The 18,809-nt window shown below is 46.9% G+C and overlaps 1 protein-coding gene across 1 annotated transcript in view; it reads right to left on the reverse strand.

The window, feature by feature from the left end:
* The window catches only part of T265_10274 (hypothetical protein), a gene marked incomplete at both ends in the record, with an annotated part of 28,855 nt that extends 10,643 nt beyond the window's left edge, over window positions 1-18,212 (reverse strand). Inside the window, 3 exons of the mRNA XM_009176594.1 lie at window positions 899-1,283; window positions 2,071-2,561; window positions 18,093-18,212. Coding sequence (XP_009174858.1) covers window positions 899-1,283; window positions 2,071-2,561; window positions 18,093-18,192 — 976 coding nt within the window. The remainder of the gene's footprint in view (window positions 1-898; window positions 1,284-2,070; window positions 2,562-18,092) is intronic.
* Window positions 18,213-18,809: the final 597 nt, after the last annotated feature.

Genomic DNA, 18,809 nt, shown 5'->3' on the forward strand with positions numbered 1-18,809 from the left:
GATTTCCAGCATCCGCTTACCTATCATATCAGCCACTATTTCGAACGCATAGCCACCTACTCCTATCCTCCCAGATGATCCGCAAACAAAACTGTGGCAGGCATAACTACTGCATATGCATAGTTTACAGCTGATGATAAGAACTATGCCTTTATAGTCTCTAGGCCTTATCTAATCTAGGCCTTACTTTCGACTGTGATTGCTCGCAACCTAAGCTACTAACATCCTCTTCAATAGGATTACCTTCATATGAGTTATGTGAAAAGGTGCGGTCAGAGATTGCGAGATGTGGTTAAAAGTGTGGACTTCGATTCCGAGCACCAGACAACGGATCTGCCAAATCTGCTTGATGAACCTAATCAGGACCAAACGAGCGGTAGCTTAATAATATGATAATAATCGCTCAGCTGTAACACCCTTTCGGTGCCTAGCTGCCACGCCATCCGAAGGAAGCACAAGAGCTGAGATACTGCCAAGTAGCCCAAGCCTAGATAAGAGCAGTCGGGAGGCAGAGGTCGGGTTCAAACCACGGACCCTCCTGTCAGTAAATTCGCGCTCTAACCACTGAGCCATCTCGCGGTAGCTCATGTTGTTCACGACCGCATGTAAGGTTCAGACATACGGCTCGGTAATCATGAGAGCCAGCGTGAAGACCGTGAAAATCCAAGATCACTTATCTGGTCACTCACCAATGTCAACGAATTCGACGTATGGGCTAAACCAGTACAGACCAATAAACCAGTAGGCAAACCGGCCATTTTATTAATTGCCATACAGTTTTGAGCAGTCCTATACCAAATTACCATGTCTGATGACCAGAAAAAGTAATAAAAAGGGTAGACGATACATCATATGTGGAACAAAGGCGCAAAAAATAAAAACATGAGTTGTCACTTACTCATTCCATGTCTGCCTCCAGTACGGGCAAAGCGCTCAGCAATTCGGCCTAACTGGCCCTGTTCCCCACAGCCCATTGTGTAGAGACGCCCCTCATCAGTGAGACAAACCAGATGATCTTGTCCAGAGGCAATTTTCACCACGCGGGCACCCATACCCATGTGCAAGCTACTAACTGCACTGGATGGGATTGGCTTCCCCTCACCTCCAGGAGCTCTGTCAGTAGCGGGTGCGGTGGAGATGGGAGGAAACAGTCTTTTTGGAGTTTGACTAATTTCTCCGGCTTCTGTGAGCCCAATAGGACCACTGGCGCCACGGAACGTGCCCCATAGCCAGACCTGACCTTCGGAATCCAGGGCAGCTGTGTGACTATCGCCCGCCGAAACCTAACAGTAGCAGACAAAGTGTATCCTCAACTGAGTTTTATGTCAGTTATTCGGTTTGAACCGATAAGGAGTGGAAGAGCGGAAGAATATAAGCTTACACCAGCTTATGGACGAAACAGACCCATTTGAAAAGTGGATTGGTGTTAAATCTCTTGCTTGTGTCATGCTCGGTGAAAACCCTTCGCCAGGTGAAAAATTCTGCTAAATGAATCGCCTTCGGTATCGATGGACATTCGCTGCAATATGTATACAGAGAGCATAGTGAGTCTTGAATAAAAAAACTAGTTGCCACTTTCTCCTGTAGCAGTGTGGCAGAAAACGCATTATTTCTGGAGATAGTACGAAGGAAACATTTGTTGATCTCCACATTTAGATTACCATATGTACTCTCGCATATTAAAACCAATCATGCACCCAATCGATATACGACATTTTAAAGGCGCGCAATTTTATTCCTCCTAGCCGGCACAACATAGATTTGATAGCTGCATATTAACGGTCAAACTGCCCGATTAAAGTCGAATAAGTTATCATCCAAAGAAAGACTATACCTATCTCCGGGTTACATTACTCGTTTGGCGTGGACTCGCCAGAATAGTTGCGCTAAGACAGGAGAGCATGATGTTAACGCGAAGTCTACAAATCCCGCAGCCATTTAGAGAAAACCCAAGGTCATAGTATAAGTACATTAACAATGAGCTTAACAGTACGAGGAAAGCGCACCTCTAAGTAAGCAACCTCGACATCGAATAAAGACGCCAGGAACAGTGGAGCAAGTGGTACTCACCATACATATCTTGACGCTGGGTGGGAGAGGCACGTAGGCTGGGTATGTTTCCTCTGCGAGAAGGTCTGTAACATCAGAGTTCTGGTGGCCGGATTCCTTTCCATCAATATGCGGTTTCTTGGTGGGTGGCTGAAGTTCTGAATCCGACAACACGTTTCGTCCTAGGGCTCCCTCGTCATTACAGCCACAAGTGATCACTCGACCGGCTCCGGTTAGGCAAACCGTATGCATGCCACCCGCACAGATCTGAGTAGTGAGTGACTCCAAATCCTGATCGCTTATACCCAAGGCGGTCAGGCTGGCTTTGCTAAACCGACATGGTCTGGAACGTTCAGTGATATCTGGACCAAGTCCTAGCTGTCCCGTGTCGCCAACCCCAAAAAGAAGGGGCAAACCTGGGACACTGAATGATACCGGGGGGACGAGTGGTTGTTTCATTTGGACCGTACTGGCATGAACCAGTGGCGACCGACAGCCACTGACCGTGTCAACTGGAACGAATTGAGAATGCCAAAAAGAGTAAGCTAAGTGCAGCAAATCAGTCTGATACGGATAACGTGCCAGGATAATGATGGAACTGGTGCCAACAGCAAAACACTCCTTATGTCGTTTTGTTTTCCCCATTTCATTCAGGTTCATGCTGGATGGATCGGTTACAGACCCAAGACACGTAAGTTTAATAAAAAGAAGCAAGAATTGCATTACTTTATGAATGGCTCGTCAAAACTAGCTCTGTGTAATCGAGGGGATATTTCCAGCATGGATAAACCAACAAAATTTATAAACTATAAATTTGGGTTAGGGACCAATAACTACCACATAAAATAATCGAGAAATTCATCATCTAATTGTTGCACCTCCGCAGTGAAACATACCCTCATACTTATTCGTATCTTACCTTTGCGAACGGTCGCAGTTCGCATCAATAAAAGCTGCATTCACCACAGATGACTATTGTGGATACTTATCATCTGATGTGTTTAGGAAACTCCAAAGTCACCAACCGTGGTTACTCATCCACATCCACCGCTATTCGCGAAATCTAACAAATGCTAGAAATCGAGTGTTCTATGACTGCCGTGTTATATACTGACGTTGTGTTTAACTTTTTTACTCGCTATTCGTTGAGCTAATTGTGTTTCCTAATGTTTTAGCTGATGTACTGCAATTGATAGAAGGTTAAAGCCAATCATTCGGCAATCCTCGTTCTCTGTTTCTGGCACAATCATTCGAGTGCGCAACAATTTAATCTTCTATCAAAACACAATGGAACGATTGTTTCGCCCAGATCGGTTTGACGCCGATCCCCAATCCTCTTCTGCTTCAGAACAATGGATCCATTGGCACGAAACATTTACGAACTTCCTCTCATGCATCGAACTCCCAAACGTTGACAAAAGAAAACTTTTGGTAAATTTCCTTTCTCCGTCCGTCTATCAACATGTTTGTGATTGTACTACTTACGAAGACGCCATCCAGACGCTCGAAAAGATGTACATTAAACCCAAAAATGAAGTGTTTTCCCGCCACGTGCTGGCTACTACCAAACAAGAACCGGGCCAATTAGTCGACGCGTTCCTGCAAAAATTACGTTACCTTGCCAAGGACTGCAATTTTCGTGCGGTTTCTGCCGATGAACATCGGGATGAGGCTATTCGAGATGCTTTTATCACAGGCTTGCAGTCTAACTCCGTTCGCCAACGACTACTAGAAAAACACACTCTTAAGCTTCAACAAGCTTTTGACGAGGCACGTCTGCTTGAACATGCTCAACAACAGTCACTCTCATACGACTCGTCTTCTCATGTTCCCTGTGGCGCCGCATCTATCAAAACTGATAAGCCTCTTACTCCTGTTCGTGATGCTTTTATCTCTCAGATGGAATCTAGTGACACGATTGCAAGCACATCCTTATCTTGCTTCTTCTGTGGCAACGGTAAGCACATTCGTTCAAAATGCCCGGCTCGTGAGTCTTTCTGTCATTCTTGCGGCAAGAAAGGTCATTTCCAAAAAGTTTGTCGATCCAAACTGGGTTCAAGCCGTATCACATCGACGGTGAACCCTGGTGTCTCATCCATTTTCAACATCTCTTCATCCATGGGACTTTCCAAATCAATCGTTGATGTTATAGTGAATAATATCCCACTTCACGCACTTATCGATACTGGTAGTTGCGAAAGTTATATTTCTTCTGACATCGCACTAAAGCATGGTTGGACAATAACATCCTCTAAGAGCGCTATCTCGATGGCTTCAACGAACTTATCGTGTGTTACTAGCGGTCATCTTTATGCTACCGTTCTGTACAAAAGCACACTATACGAAAGTGTCAAACTCTCGCTCTTATCCAATTTGTGTTCAGACGTCATCCTTGGCTTGGATTTCCTCAGTCAACACCAAAGTGTCATCATACCATTCACGGGTAAGCGGCCCCCATTCGCCATATGCACATTGAAAGCAGCGAGAGTTAACGCCCCCTCTTTGTTTGATAATCTCGCCCCTGGATGTACTCCAATTGCCACTAAATCTCGTCGTTTCTCTCGCACGGATACGGTATTTATCGAGACGGAGGTTCGGAAGTTACTAGCTGACAAAATTATTGAGCCGTCTAACTCTCCTTGGCGCGCTCAGGTTCTCGTTACTACGAATGACAGGCATAAGAAGCGCATGGTCATCGATTACAGTCAAACCATAAATCGCTTCACTTACCTTGATGCGTATCCTCTGCCGAAGGTGGACGAACTTGTAGAGAAGGTTTCCCATTACACGGTGTTTAGCACACTAGACCTTCAAAGTGCGTACCACCAGATCCCCATTCTCGACAAAGACAAGCCATATACTGCATTCGAGGCATGTGGTAAACTCTTTCAATTTCGCCGCATTCCGTTCGGAGTTACTAATGGTGTGGCCTGCTTTCAACGCACCATAGACAACATCATACGCGAGGAAAATCTGCTCGATACATTCGCATATGTTGACAATGTTACCGTGTGTGGTCGCGATGCCCAGGAACATGATCGAAATTTGAAGAAATTCTTAGAGGCCTCAAAACGTCACGGTATTACATTTAACCAGAAAAAGAGCATCATAGCTACTGCGAAAGTACTATTACTGGGATACGAAATATCTCATGGTATGATAAAACCGGATCCTGAACGTTTTCGAGCCCTACGGGAGTTGCCTCATCCATGTGACATCCGTTCACAACGAAGATTGGTCGGAATGCTGGCATACTACGCACACTGGATCCCATGTTTCTCAGATAAGATTCATCAAATCGTCCGCAATCAGATCTTCCCGATTCCAGATAGCGTACAAGCGGCACTGAATAAGCTCAAACACGATTTGGAAAAGGCAGCCGTTTTCACCATAGACTACACTCGTCCACTCGTTGTGGAAACTGATGCTTCCGACATAGCCATTGCGGCCACTCTCAATCAAGACGGGCGCCCGGTAGCTTTCTTTTCACGCACTCTGTCACACAGTGAGCGGCATCATTCAGCAATCGAAAAAGAAGCGTACGCGATTGTTGAAGCTCTGAGAAAGTGGAGACACTACCTGATCGGCAATCACTTCACACTTGTCACGGACCAACGATCAGTCGCCTTTATGTACGACAAACAACACAAAGGCAAAGTAAAAAACGACAAAATCCAGAGATGGAGACTTGAACTGTCCTGTTTTCATTACGATGTCCAGTACCGTCCAGGTAATCAGAATAAAGCCGCTGACGCACTATCGCGGACTGATTACGTATCTGCGATGTCACAGGTGGATCTCAAACATCTTCATAATACATTATGTCACCCCGGTATCACGCGGATGCTTCATTTCGTTCGCTCAAAAAATTTGCCGTTTTCGACCGAGGATGTTAAGGCGATTACAAATCAGTGTAGTATTTGTTCGGAATTGAAGCCTCGTTTCCTCAATCACCCTTTTGGCAATCTTATTAAAGCTACACAGCCGTTTGAACGCGTCAGCATAGATTTTAAAGGCCCACTTCCATCGACCTCCCACAACAAATACCTTCTAACAATGATCGACGAGTACTCTCGTTTCCCATTCGCCTTCGCGTGTACGGATGTGTCCTCATCCACCGTGATCAAGTGTTTTAATCAGTTGTTCTCTTTGTTCGGAATGCCCTCATACGTCCATTCTGATCGTGGTGGAGCTTTCATGTCAGGTGAAGTACAAACGTTTCTTCACGACAGGGGTGTAGCAACCAGTCGAACTACCCCATACAATCCGCGCGGTAACGGACAAGTCGAACGGCTTAATGGTACTCTTTGGAAGTCTATCACTCTGGCGTTGAAGACCCAACAACGGGACATTACCGAGTGGGAATGTGTGCTTCTAGATGCTTTGCACTCTGTTCGCTCCTTATTGTGCACCGCTACTAACACGACACCACATGAAAGATTCCTTAACTTCCACCGGAAGTCAACGTACGGCACCTCTCTTCCGACTTGGTTATCGACTCCAGGCCCCGTTCTGTTAAAAAGGATGACACGTTCTTCCAAATACGATCCGTTAGTGGAAGAGGTGGAACTTGTTAATTGTAACCCGCAGTATGCCTGCGTTCGTTTCCCGAACGGAAAGGAAGAAACTGTTTCTCTTAGACATCTGGCACCCAAAGCACAGACAATATCAGATGTCTATTTATCTGAATCAATCGAAAGTGCAGCGGCTCCTCCAGACGAGACTCAATCACACTCGCTTGATCCTCCTGGAGGCGAAACGGCACCACCAGAACAACCCAGTGAGGTTCCAGGGAATGTCCTACAGTACATCACAGACCAACAGCGTGTTCGACCGTATAATCTTCGAAACCGCGAAGCCTAATTTATATTCTCCTGACAATAATCCCTCCGGCGGGGAAGAATGTTATATATTGACGTTGTGTTTAACTTTTTACTCGCTACTCGTTGAGCTAATTGTGTTTCCTAATGTTTTAGCTGATGTACTGAAATTGATAGAAGATTAAAGCCAATCATTCGGCAATCCTCGTTCTCTGTTTCTGGCACAATCATTCGAGTGCGCAACAATTTAATCTTCTATCAAAACACAATGGAACGATTGTTTCGCCCAGATCGGTTTGACGCCGATCCCCAATCCTCTTCTGCTTCAGAACAATGGATCCATTGGCACGAAACGTTTACGAACTTCCTCTCATGCATCGAACTCCCAAACGTTGACAAAAGAAAACTTTTGGTAAATTTCCTTTCTCCGTCCGTCTATCAACATGTTTGTGATTGTACTACTTACGAAGACGCCATCCAGACGCTCGAAAAGATGTACATTAAACCCAAAAATGAAGTGTTTTCCCGCCACGTGCTGGCTACTACCAAACAAGAACCGGGCCAATTAGTCGACGCGTTCCTGCAAAAATTACGTTACCTTGCCAAGGACTGCAATTTTCGTGCGGTTTCTGCCGATGAACATCGGGATGAGGCTATTCGAGACGCTTTTATCACAGGCTTGCAGTCTAATTCCGTTCGCCAACGACTACTAGAAAAACACACTCTTAAGCTTCAACAAGCTTTTGACGAGGCACGTCTGCTTGAACATGCTCAACAACAGTCACTCTCATACGACTCGTCTTCTCATGTTCCCTGTGGCGCCGCATCTATCAAAACTGATAAGCCTCTTACTCCTGTTCGTGATGCTTTTATCTCTCAGATGGAATCTAGTGACACGATTGCAAGCACATCCTTATCTTGCTTCTTCTGTGGCAACGGTAAGCACATTCGTTCAAAATGCCCGGCTCGTGAGTCTTTCTGTCATTCTTGCGGCAAGAAAGGTCATTTCCAAAAAGTTTGTCGATCCAAACTGGGTTCAAGCCGTATCACATCGACGGTGAACCCTGGTGTCTCATCCATTTTCAACATCTCTTCATCCATGGGACTTTCCAAATCAATCGTTGATGTTATAGTGAATAATATCCCACTTCACGCACTTATCGATACTGGTAGTTGCGAAAGTTATATTTCTTCTGACATCGCACTAAAGCATGGTTGGACAATAACATCCTCTAAGAGCGCTATCTCGATGGCTTCAACGAACTTATCGTGTGTTACTAGCGGTCATCTTTATGCTACCGTTCTGTACAAAAGCACACTATACGAAAGTGTCAAACTCTCGCTCTTATCCAATTTGTGTTCAGACGTCATCCTTGGCTTGGATTTCCTCAGTCAACACCAAAGTGTCATCATACCATTCACGGGTAAGCGGCCCCCATTCGCCATATGCACATTGAAAGCAGCGAGAGTTAACGCCCCCTCTTTGTTTGATAATCTCGCCCCTGGATGTACTCCAATTGCCACTAAATCTCGTCGTTTCTCTCGCACGGATACGGTATTTATCGAGACGGAGGTTCGGAAGTTACTAGCTGACAAAATTATTGAGCCGTCTAACTCTCCTTGGCGCGCTCAGGTTCTCGTTACTACGAATGACAGGCATAAGAAGCGCATGGTCATCGATTACAGTCAAACCATAAATCGCTTCACTTACCTTGATGCGTATCCTCTGCCGAAGGTGGACGAACTTGTAGAGAAGGTTTCCCATTACACGGTGTTTAGCACACTAGACCTTCAAAGTGCGTACCACCAGATCCCCATTCTCGACAAAGACAAGCCATATACTGCATTCGAGGCATGTGGTAAACTCTTTCAATTTCGCCGCATTCCGTTCGGAGTTACTAATGGTGTGGCCTGCTTTCAACGCACCATAGACAACATCATACGCGAGGAAAATCTGCTCGATACATTCGCATATGTTGACAATGTTACCGTGTGTGGTCGCGATGCCCAGGAACATGATCGAAATTTGAAGAAATTCTTAGAGGCCTCAAAACGTCACGGTATTACATTTAACCAGAAAAAGAGCATCATAGCTACTGCGAAAGTACTATTACTGGGATACGAAATATCTCATGGTATGATAAAACCGGATCCTGAACGTTTTCGAGCCCTACGGGAGTTGCCTCATCCATGTGACATCCGTTCACAACGAAGATTGGTCGGAATGCTGGCATACTACGCACACTGGATCCCATGTTTCTCAGATAAGATTCATCAAATCGTCCGCAATCAGATCTTCCCGATTCCAGATAGCGTACAAGCGGCACTGAATAAGCTCAAACACGATTTGGAAAAGGCAGCCGTTTTCACCATAGACTACACTCGTCCACTCGTTGTGGAAACTGATGCTTCCGACATAGCCATTGCGGCCACTCTCAATCAAGACGGGCGCCCGGTAGCTTTCTTTTCACGCACTCTGTCACACAGTGAGCGGCATCATTCAGCAATCGAAAAAGAAGCGTACGCGATTGTTGAAGCTCTGAGAAAGTGGAGACACTACCTGATCGGCAATCACTTCACACTTGTCACGGACCAACGATCAGTCGCCTTTATGTACGACAAACAACACAAAGGCAAAGTAAAAAACGACAAAATCCAGAGATGGAGACTTGAACTGTCCTGTTTTCATTACGATGTCCAGTACCGTCCAGGTAATCAGAATAAAGCCGCTGACGCACTATCGCGGACTGATTACGTATCTGCGATGTCACAGGTGGATCTCAAACATCTTCATAATACATTATGTCACCCCGGTATCACGCGGATGCTTCATTTCGTTCGCTCAAAAAATTTGCCGTTTTCGACCGAGGATGTTAAGGCGATTACAAATCAGTGTAGTATTTGTTCGGAATTGAAGCCTCGTTTCCTCAATCACCCTTTTGGCAATCTTATTAAAGCTACACAGCCGTTTGAACGCGTCAGCATAGATTTTAAAGGCCCACTTCCATCGACCTCCCACAACAAATACCTTCTAACAATGATCGACGAGTACTCTCGTTTCCCATTCGCCTTCGCGTGTACGGATGTGTCCTCATCCACCGTGATCAAGTGTTTTAATCAGTTGTTCTCTTTGTTCGGAATGCCCTCATACGTCCATTCTGATCGTGGTGGAGCTTTCATGTCAGGTGAAGTACAAACGTTTCTTCACGACAGGGGTGTAGCAACCAGTCGAACTACCCCATACAATCCGCGCGGTAACGGACAAGTCGAACGGCTTAATGGTACTCTTTGGAAGTCTATCACTCTGGCGTTGAAGACCCAACAACGGGACATTACCGAGTGGGAATGTGTGCTTCTAGATGCTTTGCACTCTGTTCGCTCCTTATTGTGCACCGCTACTAACACGACACCACATGAAAGATTCCTTAACTTCCACCGGAAGTCAACGTACGGCACCTCTCTTCCAATTTGGTTATCGACTCCAGGCCCCGTTCTGTTAAAAAGGATGACACGTTCTTCCAAATACGATCCGTTAGTGGAAGAGGTGGACTTGTTAATTTTCTGGCACAATCATTCGAGCGCGCAACATGCCGTTCAATACCCCACTCCCAGTGGACTCACTCAGAGCCTGCACTATAAAACGAAAGTTGCAATCACTCAATCGCCCTCTAGTGCACGTTGGTTGAAAAAGCTACCGAATGTTCATCTGGGATTACGCTGTAAACAGAGAACTGGACAAATCATCCACGATGCTGTCCCCAAATTTCTGGTTACCCAACCCATGCTTGCTTCCTAAGCACTTGCTGCTTCTTATTAGTTTGTGTATCTGTCCTGAATCCAATGGGTCTTTTTACCGAACACTTGTTTCGTAAGTGATACGTCCGGCGCGCGACTCGGGTCCGAACCCTGGCATCCAGAGATTTACACTGACGATGGCCACCAAATTGAGCGGGACCAGCATTTACCCATTTTAGCGCGGAACAACCAAAATAAGGTTGGAAAACTCTTAGCGAATTTCTCCCTGATACCCCCAAGTGGAACCGCCGTCTTCGGAAACCGGGAAGTGCGAACACCACCTGACAAGACAATCGAGTATACCAGGGTACAGATAGCCAATATCCTCTCTTAAGGTGCGCATTTTGGTAACTGAGCTTTCGATAAAAAGGGGCGATCCCATGGTTTGTGTAACACGGCAAATCACGAGATGTATTATGGGGCAAGAGCTAGACGGTGGTCAGTCTAGTTTTTCCAGTCAACACCACGATCCGCAGCTCTGCGGCCGGTAATCTAGCCAAAAAGCTTAGGCCTTCATATGACCACAAGATGAGGCAGTTTAAATGTCGTTTTATTTAGCCGGAGAGGTGTCATGGGATTCGATACAGGATGAAGCTGTAACCGGCCACCAATTCAAGGGCAAAATTCAGCACCAAAAACAAATGAAGTTACAGGATGTTTCATCTCCTGTCTTTTGAAAGTATTTTCGCGAACCCTATGCGTTCTTGAATCGCACTGGCAAATTTAAAAATGTCATGCCACCCGAAGGAAGGACAAGGGCTACGATACTGCCAGGTTGCCCAAGCCTAGACAGGGGAAGTCGAGGGGCAGAGGTTCGATTGGAACCACGGACCTTCCGGTCAGTAAACTCGCGCTCTAATCACTGACCATCTCGCAGTGCTTGAGCTAGCCGCCCTATCACTCTCCACTCACTTCCGGCTACGCACATCTGGTGATCCAGAGGCTGCCGGGGCTGGATGTGTCGGGGTTGGTATCGTCTTAGGTCACCGGGTATGACTGGATACCTGTTGATAGTCGTCTCTGTACGGTTCGTCTGGCAACGTCTATGAAGGGGTCCCACAAATGAGAAGTTGATCGATGTCTGTTTATTGTCTCTGCCTACGCCCCAACTGTAGCTCCGACGCCGTCAAAGACAGGTTTTACGATGCCCTGAATGTCTTGATGCGGCGAGCTGAAAGCTCAGATGTCGTGGTGGTTACCGGGGATATGAATGCACAAGTATGCAGGTTTAGCGTACCTGAGACTTAATTAAGAGGTCGACAAGGATTGGGCTCGGTACGTACGAACAATAGTGAGCGATCGCTTCAGTTGTGTGCTAATCGCAGGGTTTTATGCAGCACTAACTTCCGGAATAACAGAAGTCGTCTGGTCATTTGGTGTCTTGCAACGACGTGCCGGCGACGAACTCACATCGGTCACATTGCCATCAGTTATCGATAGCGCAGATCAATAGCTGACTGCCAGTCGTTTTGGAACACAGTTGTGGATTCCAACCACGCACTCATCTGGAGCAGCTTCTCCCTACGTTTTCCTGGGCCACGTAAGGTGCGGACGAATCGCTTGGCAGCCGAAAGACTGGCAGATCCGGATGTTGGACGAACTTAGCAGCATCATCTTCTAGAGTCTCTTACAAAGGCCCCACCATCAGATGCGAACTCATACTGCAACGAGATCGCCCCGTTTGCACAGTTCTGGGAGTTTTGCTTGTGACAAGGCACTACCACGCTCATTCAATCACTATATATCACATCGACCAGTGGCGCCGCCCAAATCCCAGAAGAATATCCCGGACGGTCCCGAACATAACCTGACTCGACAAATTATCGGACGTCAAGAGGAAGTGAGCATGCGAGCCGACCGCGAAATCTGGTGGACACGGAAAGTTAAGGAAATGGAAGACGCTCAGAAAGCCGGGAATGCCCGAAGATTATCTCAGTTGATCCGCCCGACCGATCCCCGGAAACCATCTGTGAGCCAAACCATTAAGGATCAGCATGGGGTGACCATCCTAAATAAAGAACTCCTTGACCGGGTCGAATACTTCGAACAGCTGTCGTAACCACCAGCTGCCAGTCGTCTGGAGCCCATAGTTGACGTAGAATCCCGGACAGTGAACGTGGAACCCCCAACAGCCTCAGAGGTGTATGACTGTTCTCTGAAGTGCCACCAAGCTCTTGGTCCAGATGACCTCCCACCTGCAATGTTCAAAGACGGGGGTGAAATCCTCAGTTAGCGCTTGTCTGCTCTGTTGGCCTGCATTTTGGAAAGGGTGTCTGTCCCAGACAATTGTGGTGAGTCGGCTATAGTGCCCATTTTCGAGAAAGGGGCGCGTAGTGAACGAGGTGACCACAGGGAGAGCAGCTTGACCCCGGTTGTAACAAGATTGCTGCGTCACTTGTGCTTCGTCGCCTTACGGTGGCTCGTGAAACACTGACTCGCAGCAGCGAGTGGGATTCCGGCCTGGCAGGTGTTGCATTGACCAAATCTTCACACTGTCAGGTGCCAGAACACCATATGTATAAGCGAGCTACAACTCTAGTATTCCTGGATTTCCAGGGCGCGCTCCACTCGGTTGACTGATGTGTTCTTCACACGCTTGCTCACCTTTTCAATCCGGAGAAGGCGCAGTTGTTTTTTATGAACTAGCTATTCATTCCGTCCTTTGGTATGCACTTTGCATCCACAAAGTGTAAGATCATGCTCCTGGACATGCAGTCACTGAACACCTCACTTACAATCCAGGGAGAGGCACTCCATGTTGTGGGGCGTTTTACGTACCTTTGAAGTTACGTCAGTTCTGATTGTGGTGTGACGTATGAGGTAAATGCACGAATTCGCAAGGTTCGGGTCACGTTCGCTAATTTGAGACATCTATGGCGTCAGTGGTGTATCCTGAATCTCAAGGGGCGTGTATCAAGCTACAGTGCGGGCTGTTTTGTATGGCTGTGAGACTTGGCCTGTTGGAGCAGGGGAACTGAGACCGTCTTCAGGTGTTCGACAGTCGTTGTCTCAGAACCATAGCTCGTCTGGGTTGGTATATACGTATCTGTAGCGAGTTTTCCGTTGAAGAGTGTGTCCAGCACCAGAAACTGTTAATTAGACCATGTATTGCTTATGCCGAACCCTCGTTCTCCGAAGAGTGCTGCTTTCCATGCTCAATTCAGGTTGACGGCTGCAGAGATGTTGCTAACCCTTGAGCTGACAGAGTTGTATGAATGAGGTTACAAAACGTTTGGGTGCTGTCGGTGCTTCTTGCCTTTCAGAATGGAGACCACGAGATCCGCACTGCATCTGGTTGGCTGCTAGTCGGTGTCAATGATGTTCTTGTTGTCAGTTTCTATGCAGATTGCCTGAATGAGTCTCTGGAAGTGTGGATACCTAGGAATTATTGTAGTAAGTCAACACTGTCGCTTCCCCGTCCACCTTTATTCTTTTCTCCACAATAAGGCTTCCCAATAAATCACGGTGTTAGAACTACCTCAAAGCGGACAAACCCAATTTGCTATCTGTCTTGTATACTGAAACCTTGTTTCCACACTTCAGCCTCTCACATACATCCTACTGGATTGTTAGCCCTCTTTATATCCTGGTTCAGTTGAATTCCATATCGCGCAACGGCCCACTTGTTGCAGTATAGCTCCCTCGAAGTTGTTTGTATTGTCCATTCCTGTGAACTAACGACTCTGACTGATCCTTATCCAAGAGGACAAAACACATGGTTGTACGGCAGCGAAGCGTCGATGTTGAACACTGATGTCATGCTGTCGACGACGATGATGATGATGATGATGGTGATGATGATGATCGGAGGAGTCAAACGGTATTGGCCGTCAGGGGAATCGTGCAGCTTTAGTGCGATGTGACCCTGGCAACGGCGAAATCCAGCATGGTTCTCGCATATACGACCCTCCCGATGATGAATCAACCTATGCAGAATAGTGTCATGGGACACTTTGGAGGCAATATCCGTTAGACTGATTAGCTAATGGTTCTCACATGATGTCCTCGAACAGCTTGTGAATATAAGAACCAACGCCGAAGCACTCGGCCACTATTCTCCAAATATTTTGAAGTGAACGCGACGGACTAACTACAAGGGACCTGGCATCCTTTTTGAAGGACACTGAATGCTAACCGTCTGCACCAAAAGCTTTCTAGCACTGAAGTACAGAAACTTCACTCTGAACTTCCTTTGTCGATTGGGGACTGGCGTCGACATTGCTTTCGGGTTCACATGGTCTATCCAGAGGTTGGGTAGATGGGGGGTCAACTGAAGTGCTCCCCAAAATGCTCACCCGATCGCTCAACCTGATATCTGTGCGAATAAATCGAGGTAGCTTCCTTCTAAAATCGTTTTCTTGAACCCGCTTTCGTGGGACCGATCGACTGAAATAGGGTACGGCTGTTCTCACTTTCCAAAAGTTTCCTCCATTTCTTGGGCTTTCTCTATCCATAAGCATCTCTGGCAATCCCGAGGTACCTTAGCAGTCAATATCTAAGCCATCTGCGTGCACGCAGTCGTTTGTTGCCTATATAGTTTTCCGGCCACCAATCAGACCTGTTGACCATGACCAGACCCAGTGTTCACTGGGGTTAGTGCGACCTCGCTCAAGGGGTTTCAAAAGCTGTGGGTATGACTCCCAGCTTTTCTCAGTCATCACTCAAATATAGAGACCAACCGAAAGCGATATTTTCGGACTGCAGGAACGCTTTGCAAGTGATGAACGGAATGGCGTTGCGTCAGCCGGTGTGTTCTAGAGAGGAAGTGAAAACAAACGTGACCGCACAATGCCGTGGTTGGAGTCAAGTGGCGCACACTAAAATGAAAACCCTGTATCGAAGCTGCCTACCGGTACCTGAGTGCTTCACGATCCAAGTGAGTCCATGGCTGGTTTGCAGTTAGCGATCCCCTACTAACACATGAGAGCTTGCGCTGAAACATTGAACTGAACATTCAAAGCGCTTACCATCAGCATTTCATGCTAACTGAAGGAACCTTGGAAGCTTCCGATAAATTTGTAATCTATATTTATCAGCCTCATGGCTGCTGTTTACCGGAGCGTATGTCGATGCAATAAATAAGACCTATTTACCGTATTGAGATACCCTGACCTTAATGGAATTCGTCAACCGAACTGCACAACGACCATATACTGAGAACCAGTGAGGCGCAATCAGCCCTGGACTAAGCACAACTCCCACGTCGCAGACATGAGTCACTGCATCAAGATCACCAGGCATCTGAAGAGTCAAGTGCAGGAAATACTGATTCGTCTCAAACGGCTTGTGTACGACCAAACGGCAGTCCTGAACGCGCGTTCCAAAGGACGCATACATCGAGTAAAGAGGACACAAAGTTTGGACAGATACAGAGTAATGACGTTGAAGGCCAAGGTGTGGGATAGGCCCCTTGAACGTAATCAGGTTTTACTTAGGCCTATTTCATTGAACAGAGCGTTAGATGCAGAGAAGCGGTAAGATGGTTGGCAGCAGAATGAACCAAAAGGACTTGGTTGAAAGGCGCGCAGGAAACAGTCAATGAATGATGAGCTGTAAAGCTCAATGACACTTCCCGGGTACCCAGGATGAAGGGGGTTTGGCTCAGATACCCCATATTGGGTCACTGACTAGAAAACGCAACCAACAAGGTATTGGAAGAATGTGAGGGTCCATCCGGGGGCCCAAATGCTCGGAACGCGGGGCAGCGGCCTTTGTGATTTCAAGAGACTAGAGCCAGCGACTCAAAGGTCTGAAACATTTGGCCGCATATGGCTCGCCTGGCCCGAGGAGCATACACGTTTGTCTTGATGCTCCTACACACAGCGGATGCCTTCGAAACCGTACCGTGTTTATGGCGGGTTTGCGATCGCTCGTGATTAAATGCCCGCACTGAGTTTGTCATGTATTATGCAGTAGCCGAAATGGATAAACCTGTCAACAAAATGAATTTTCTATTCTTGAAGTATTAGAACACAAGGTGGTCGAAATTCCTGAGGCGACTCTGAACTTTAAGGATAAAAACAAGTACCGATACTAGTGATCATATCCAGAGTTCTATTCGGAGACCGTTTGAACTGGCAGTCATCAACTAACAAGACAATGCCATCCAGATAGTCCAAGTCCACCGGCCTTAGTGTAGACGCCATCTTGATAGCAAGCTCTTCAACTTAGATAATTATACTGATAATTTCAAACAGGAAAAAGCGAAACATTTCTATGTCCTGTCTGTCTTTTGTGAATAAGTCATGGTTAGAAACCCCCGACATGAGGTAATGTTCCGGGTGCTCGTGAGTCCGACCACGATTTGTCAACGATGTTTGTTGCCATACTGATCTTCGGAGTCCTCATTCCAAAACACCGAAATCACTACCGCTGCGTACGAGCAACACGGTGCTTGTGGGTTCAGTCAAAGCACAGCATCCCTTGCACCCAGATGGTACCTTTTCTGTACCTCCCTCATGGGGCTTGCTTTGCTGCTTTTCACCCATTCTGATTTTCCTACGTTCAGACCAGCCGTTCGGGCATCGATGATATAATGCTGTGCAAGTTATCAGGTGAGATAACTCAGTGGTAAGGCTCATGGTTCGAACCTCTCGACTGCTCCTGTCTACGCTTGGGCTACTTGGCAGTATCCCAGCCATCGTGCTTCCTACGGGTGGCATGGCAGTTGAGCACCGAAAGTGCTACAGCTGAATGTGTTTTTTTCAATTAACCGAGCGCGCCCATTTGGTTTTGCAGGTGTGGAACCGCATACATGCGAGGTAATCGGTGCTAAGTGAAGCTTGGCTCAAAGACATTCATCCAAATGTTGTCGTGCAACACGTGTTATGGAAGGACTAAGACCAAAATAAATACAAAATAATGTAAAATATAAATCATTCAGCTGTAGCACCATTGCGGTGCCTAGCTGCCATGCCACCAGACGGAAGCACGAGGGCTGTGATACTGCCAGGGTGCCCAAGCCTAGACAGGGGAAGTCGAGGGGCAGAGGTCGGCTTGGAACCACGGACCTTCCGGTCAGTAATTCGTGCTCTAACCACTTGGTCCATCTCGCCCCAACTAAGAGCAAAAGGAAGAAGAATTTGTGAACTGTACAGCACAGCTGCTTTCGTTTGATGCACCCACCACACGGTAAAACCATATCACCTCGCGTCACAAACGCGATATAGGTCATGTCCTGTATCGCGTTTGTGACGGGATTTTTTTTCGATTTTCAGACCGCAAATCATGCGCCATAAAGGACGCCATATGACAGTGTCTGCTTTCATCCCCAAAACAGAAAGAAAAATTAACTCATTATATCCAGTATATAGTTGAACACACTTTTGAGCTGTAAACACCGGTTTGACCCAAATTCATCTCATAATCGGGAGCGACAGTAATCATGCAGATAAGAAAATTGGAGCGAGTCCCCAGCGGAAATCTTACCTTTACGACGTTTCTTTCCTGAACCATCTAAATGGAGAGAGTGTCTCTTCGCACGGACAGGGACCGCGACCCTTCCATCGCCACCCAGCCGACTGGTCATGCCGACTGCCTTGATATGAATGTGCCGCTCGATTGAAGAGAATGACTAAAACACATACAGCTTCAGTTTTCACGCACTCACGGATTCACGGATTGATACACAGGATCGAGGCTTTTGCCCAGCCTCCCGGGCACAGCGGACGCGTCCTGAGCCACATCGGGCACATGGCACGATGATGCGTCACGGAGACAGCCTTTCTGCGGGGTGACAGCTTGTACACCTTCATACCCCATTGAGCCATACTGGGAAGAGTTCATATGACACTCACAGAGCCTCCCATACCATGTTGACAGTGGATGTAGGTCTGAATGACCAAGTCTCCTGATCCTCCAGATTGGGGGTTTGAACATGTGAGGCGACTTGCTCCTTATAAATATCGACCCCTTTGATAATCTTTCACGGATTCACGGATTGATACACAGGATCGAGGCTTTTGCTTGAGTTTCCGGGTGTGTTTTGTCTTTTTCGTTCAGCAGCTGTCGTTTACCTGAAAAGAACTAATGAAAAAGGGGATGGCACTGCTCTTTAAGTTCTCAGCGCGAAACAATGCTTGCCAGCGCGAGGACTCACGTAGATAAGTACCTAATGGTGCCTTGAACTGGGTTCTAGAAGGAGGG

Source organism: Opisthorchis viverrini (assembly GCF_000715545.1).
Source record: "Opisthorchis viverrini unplaced genomic scaffold opera_v5_352, whole genome shotgun sequence".
NCBI classification, from domain to species: Eukaryota; Metazoa; Platyhelminthes; class Trematoda; order Opisthorchiida; family Opisthorchiidae; genus Opisthorchis; species Opisthorchis viverrini.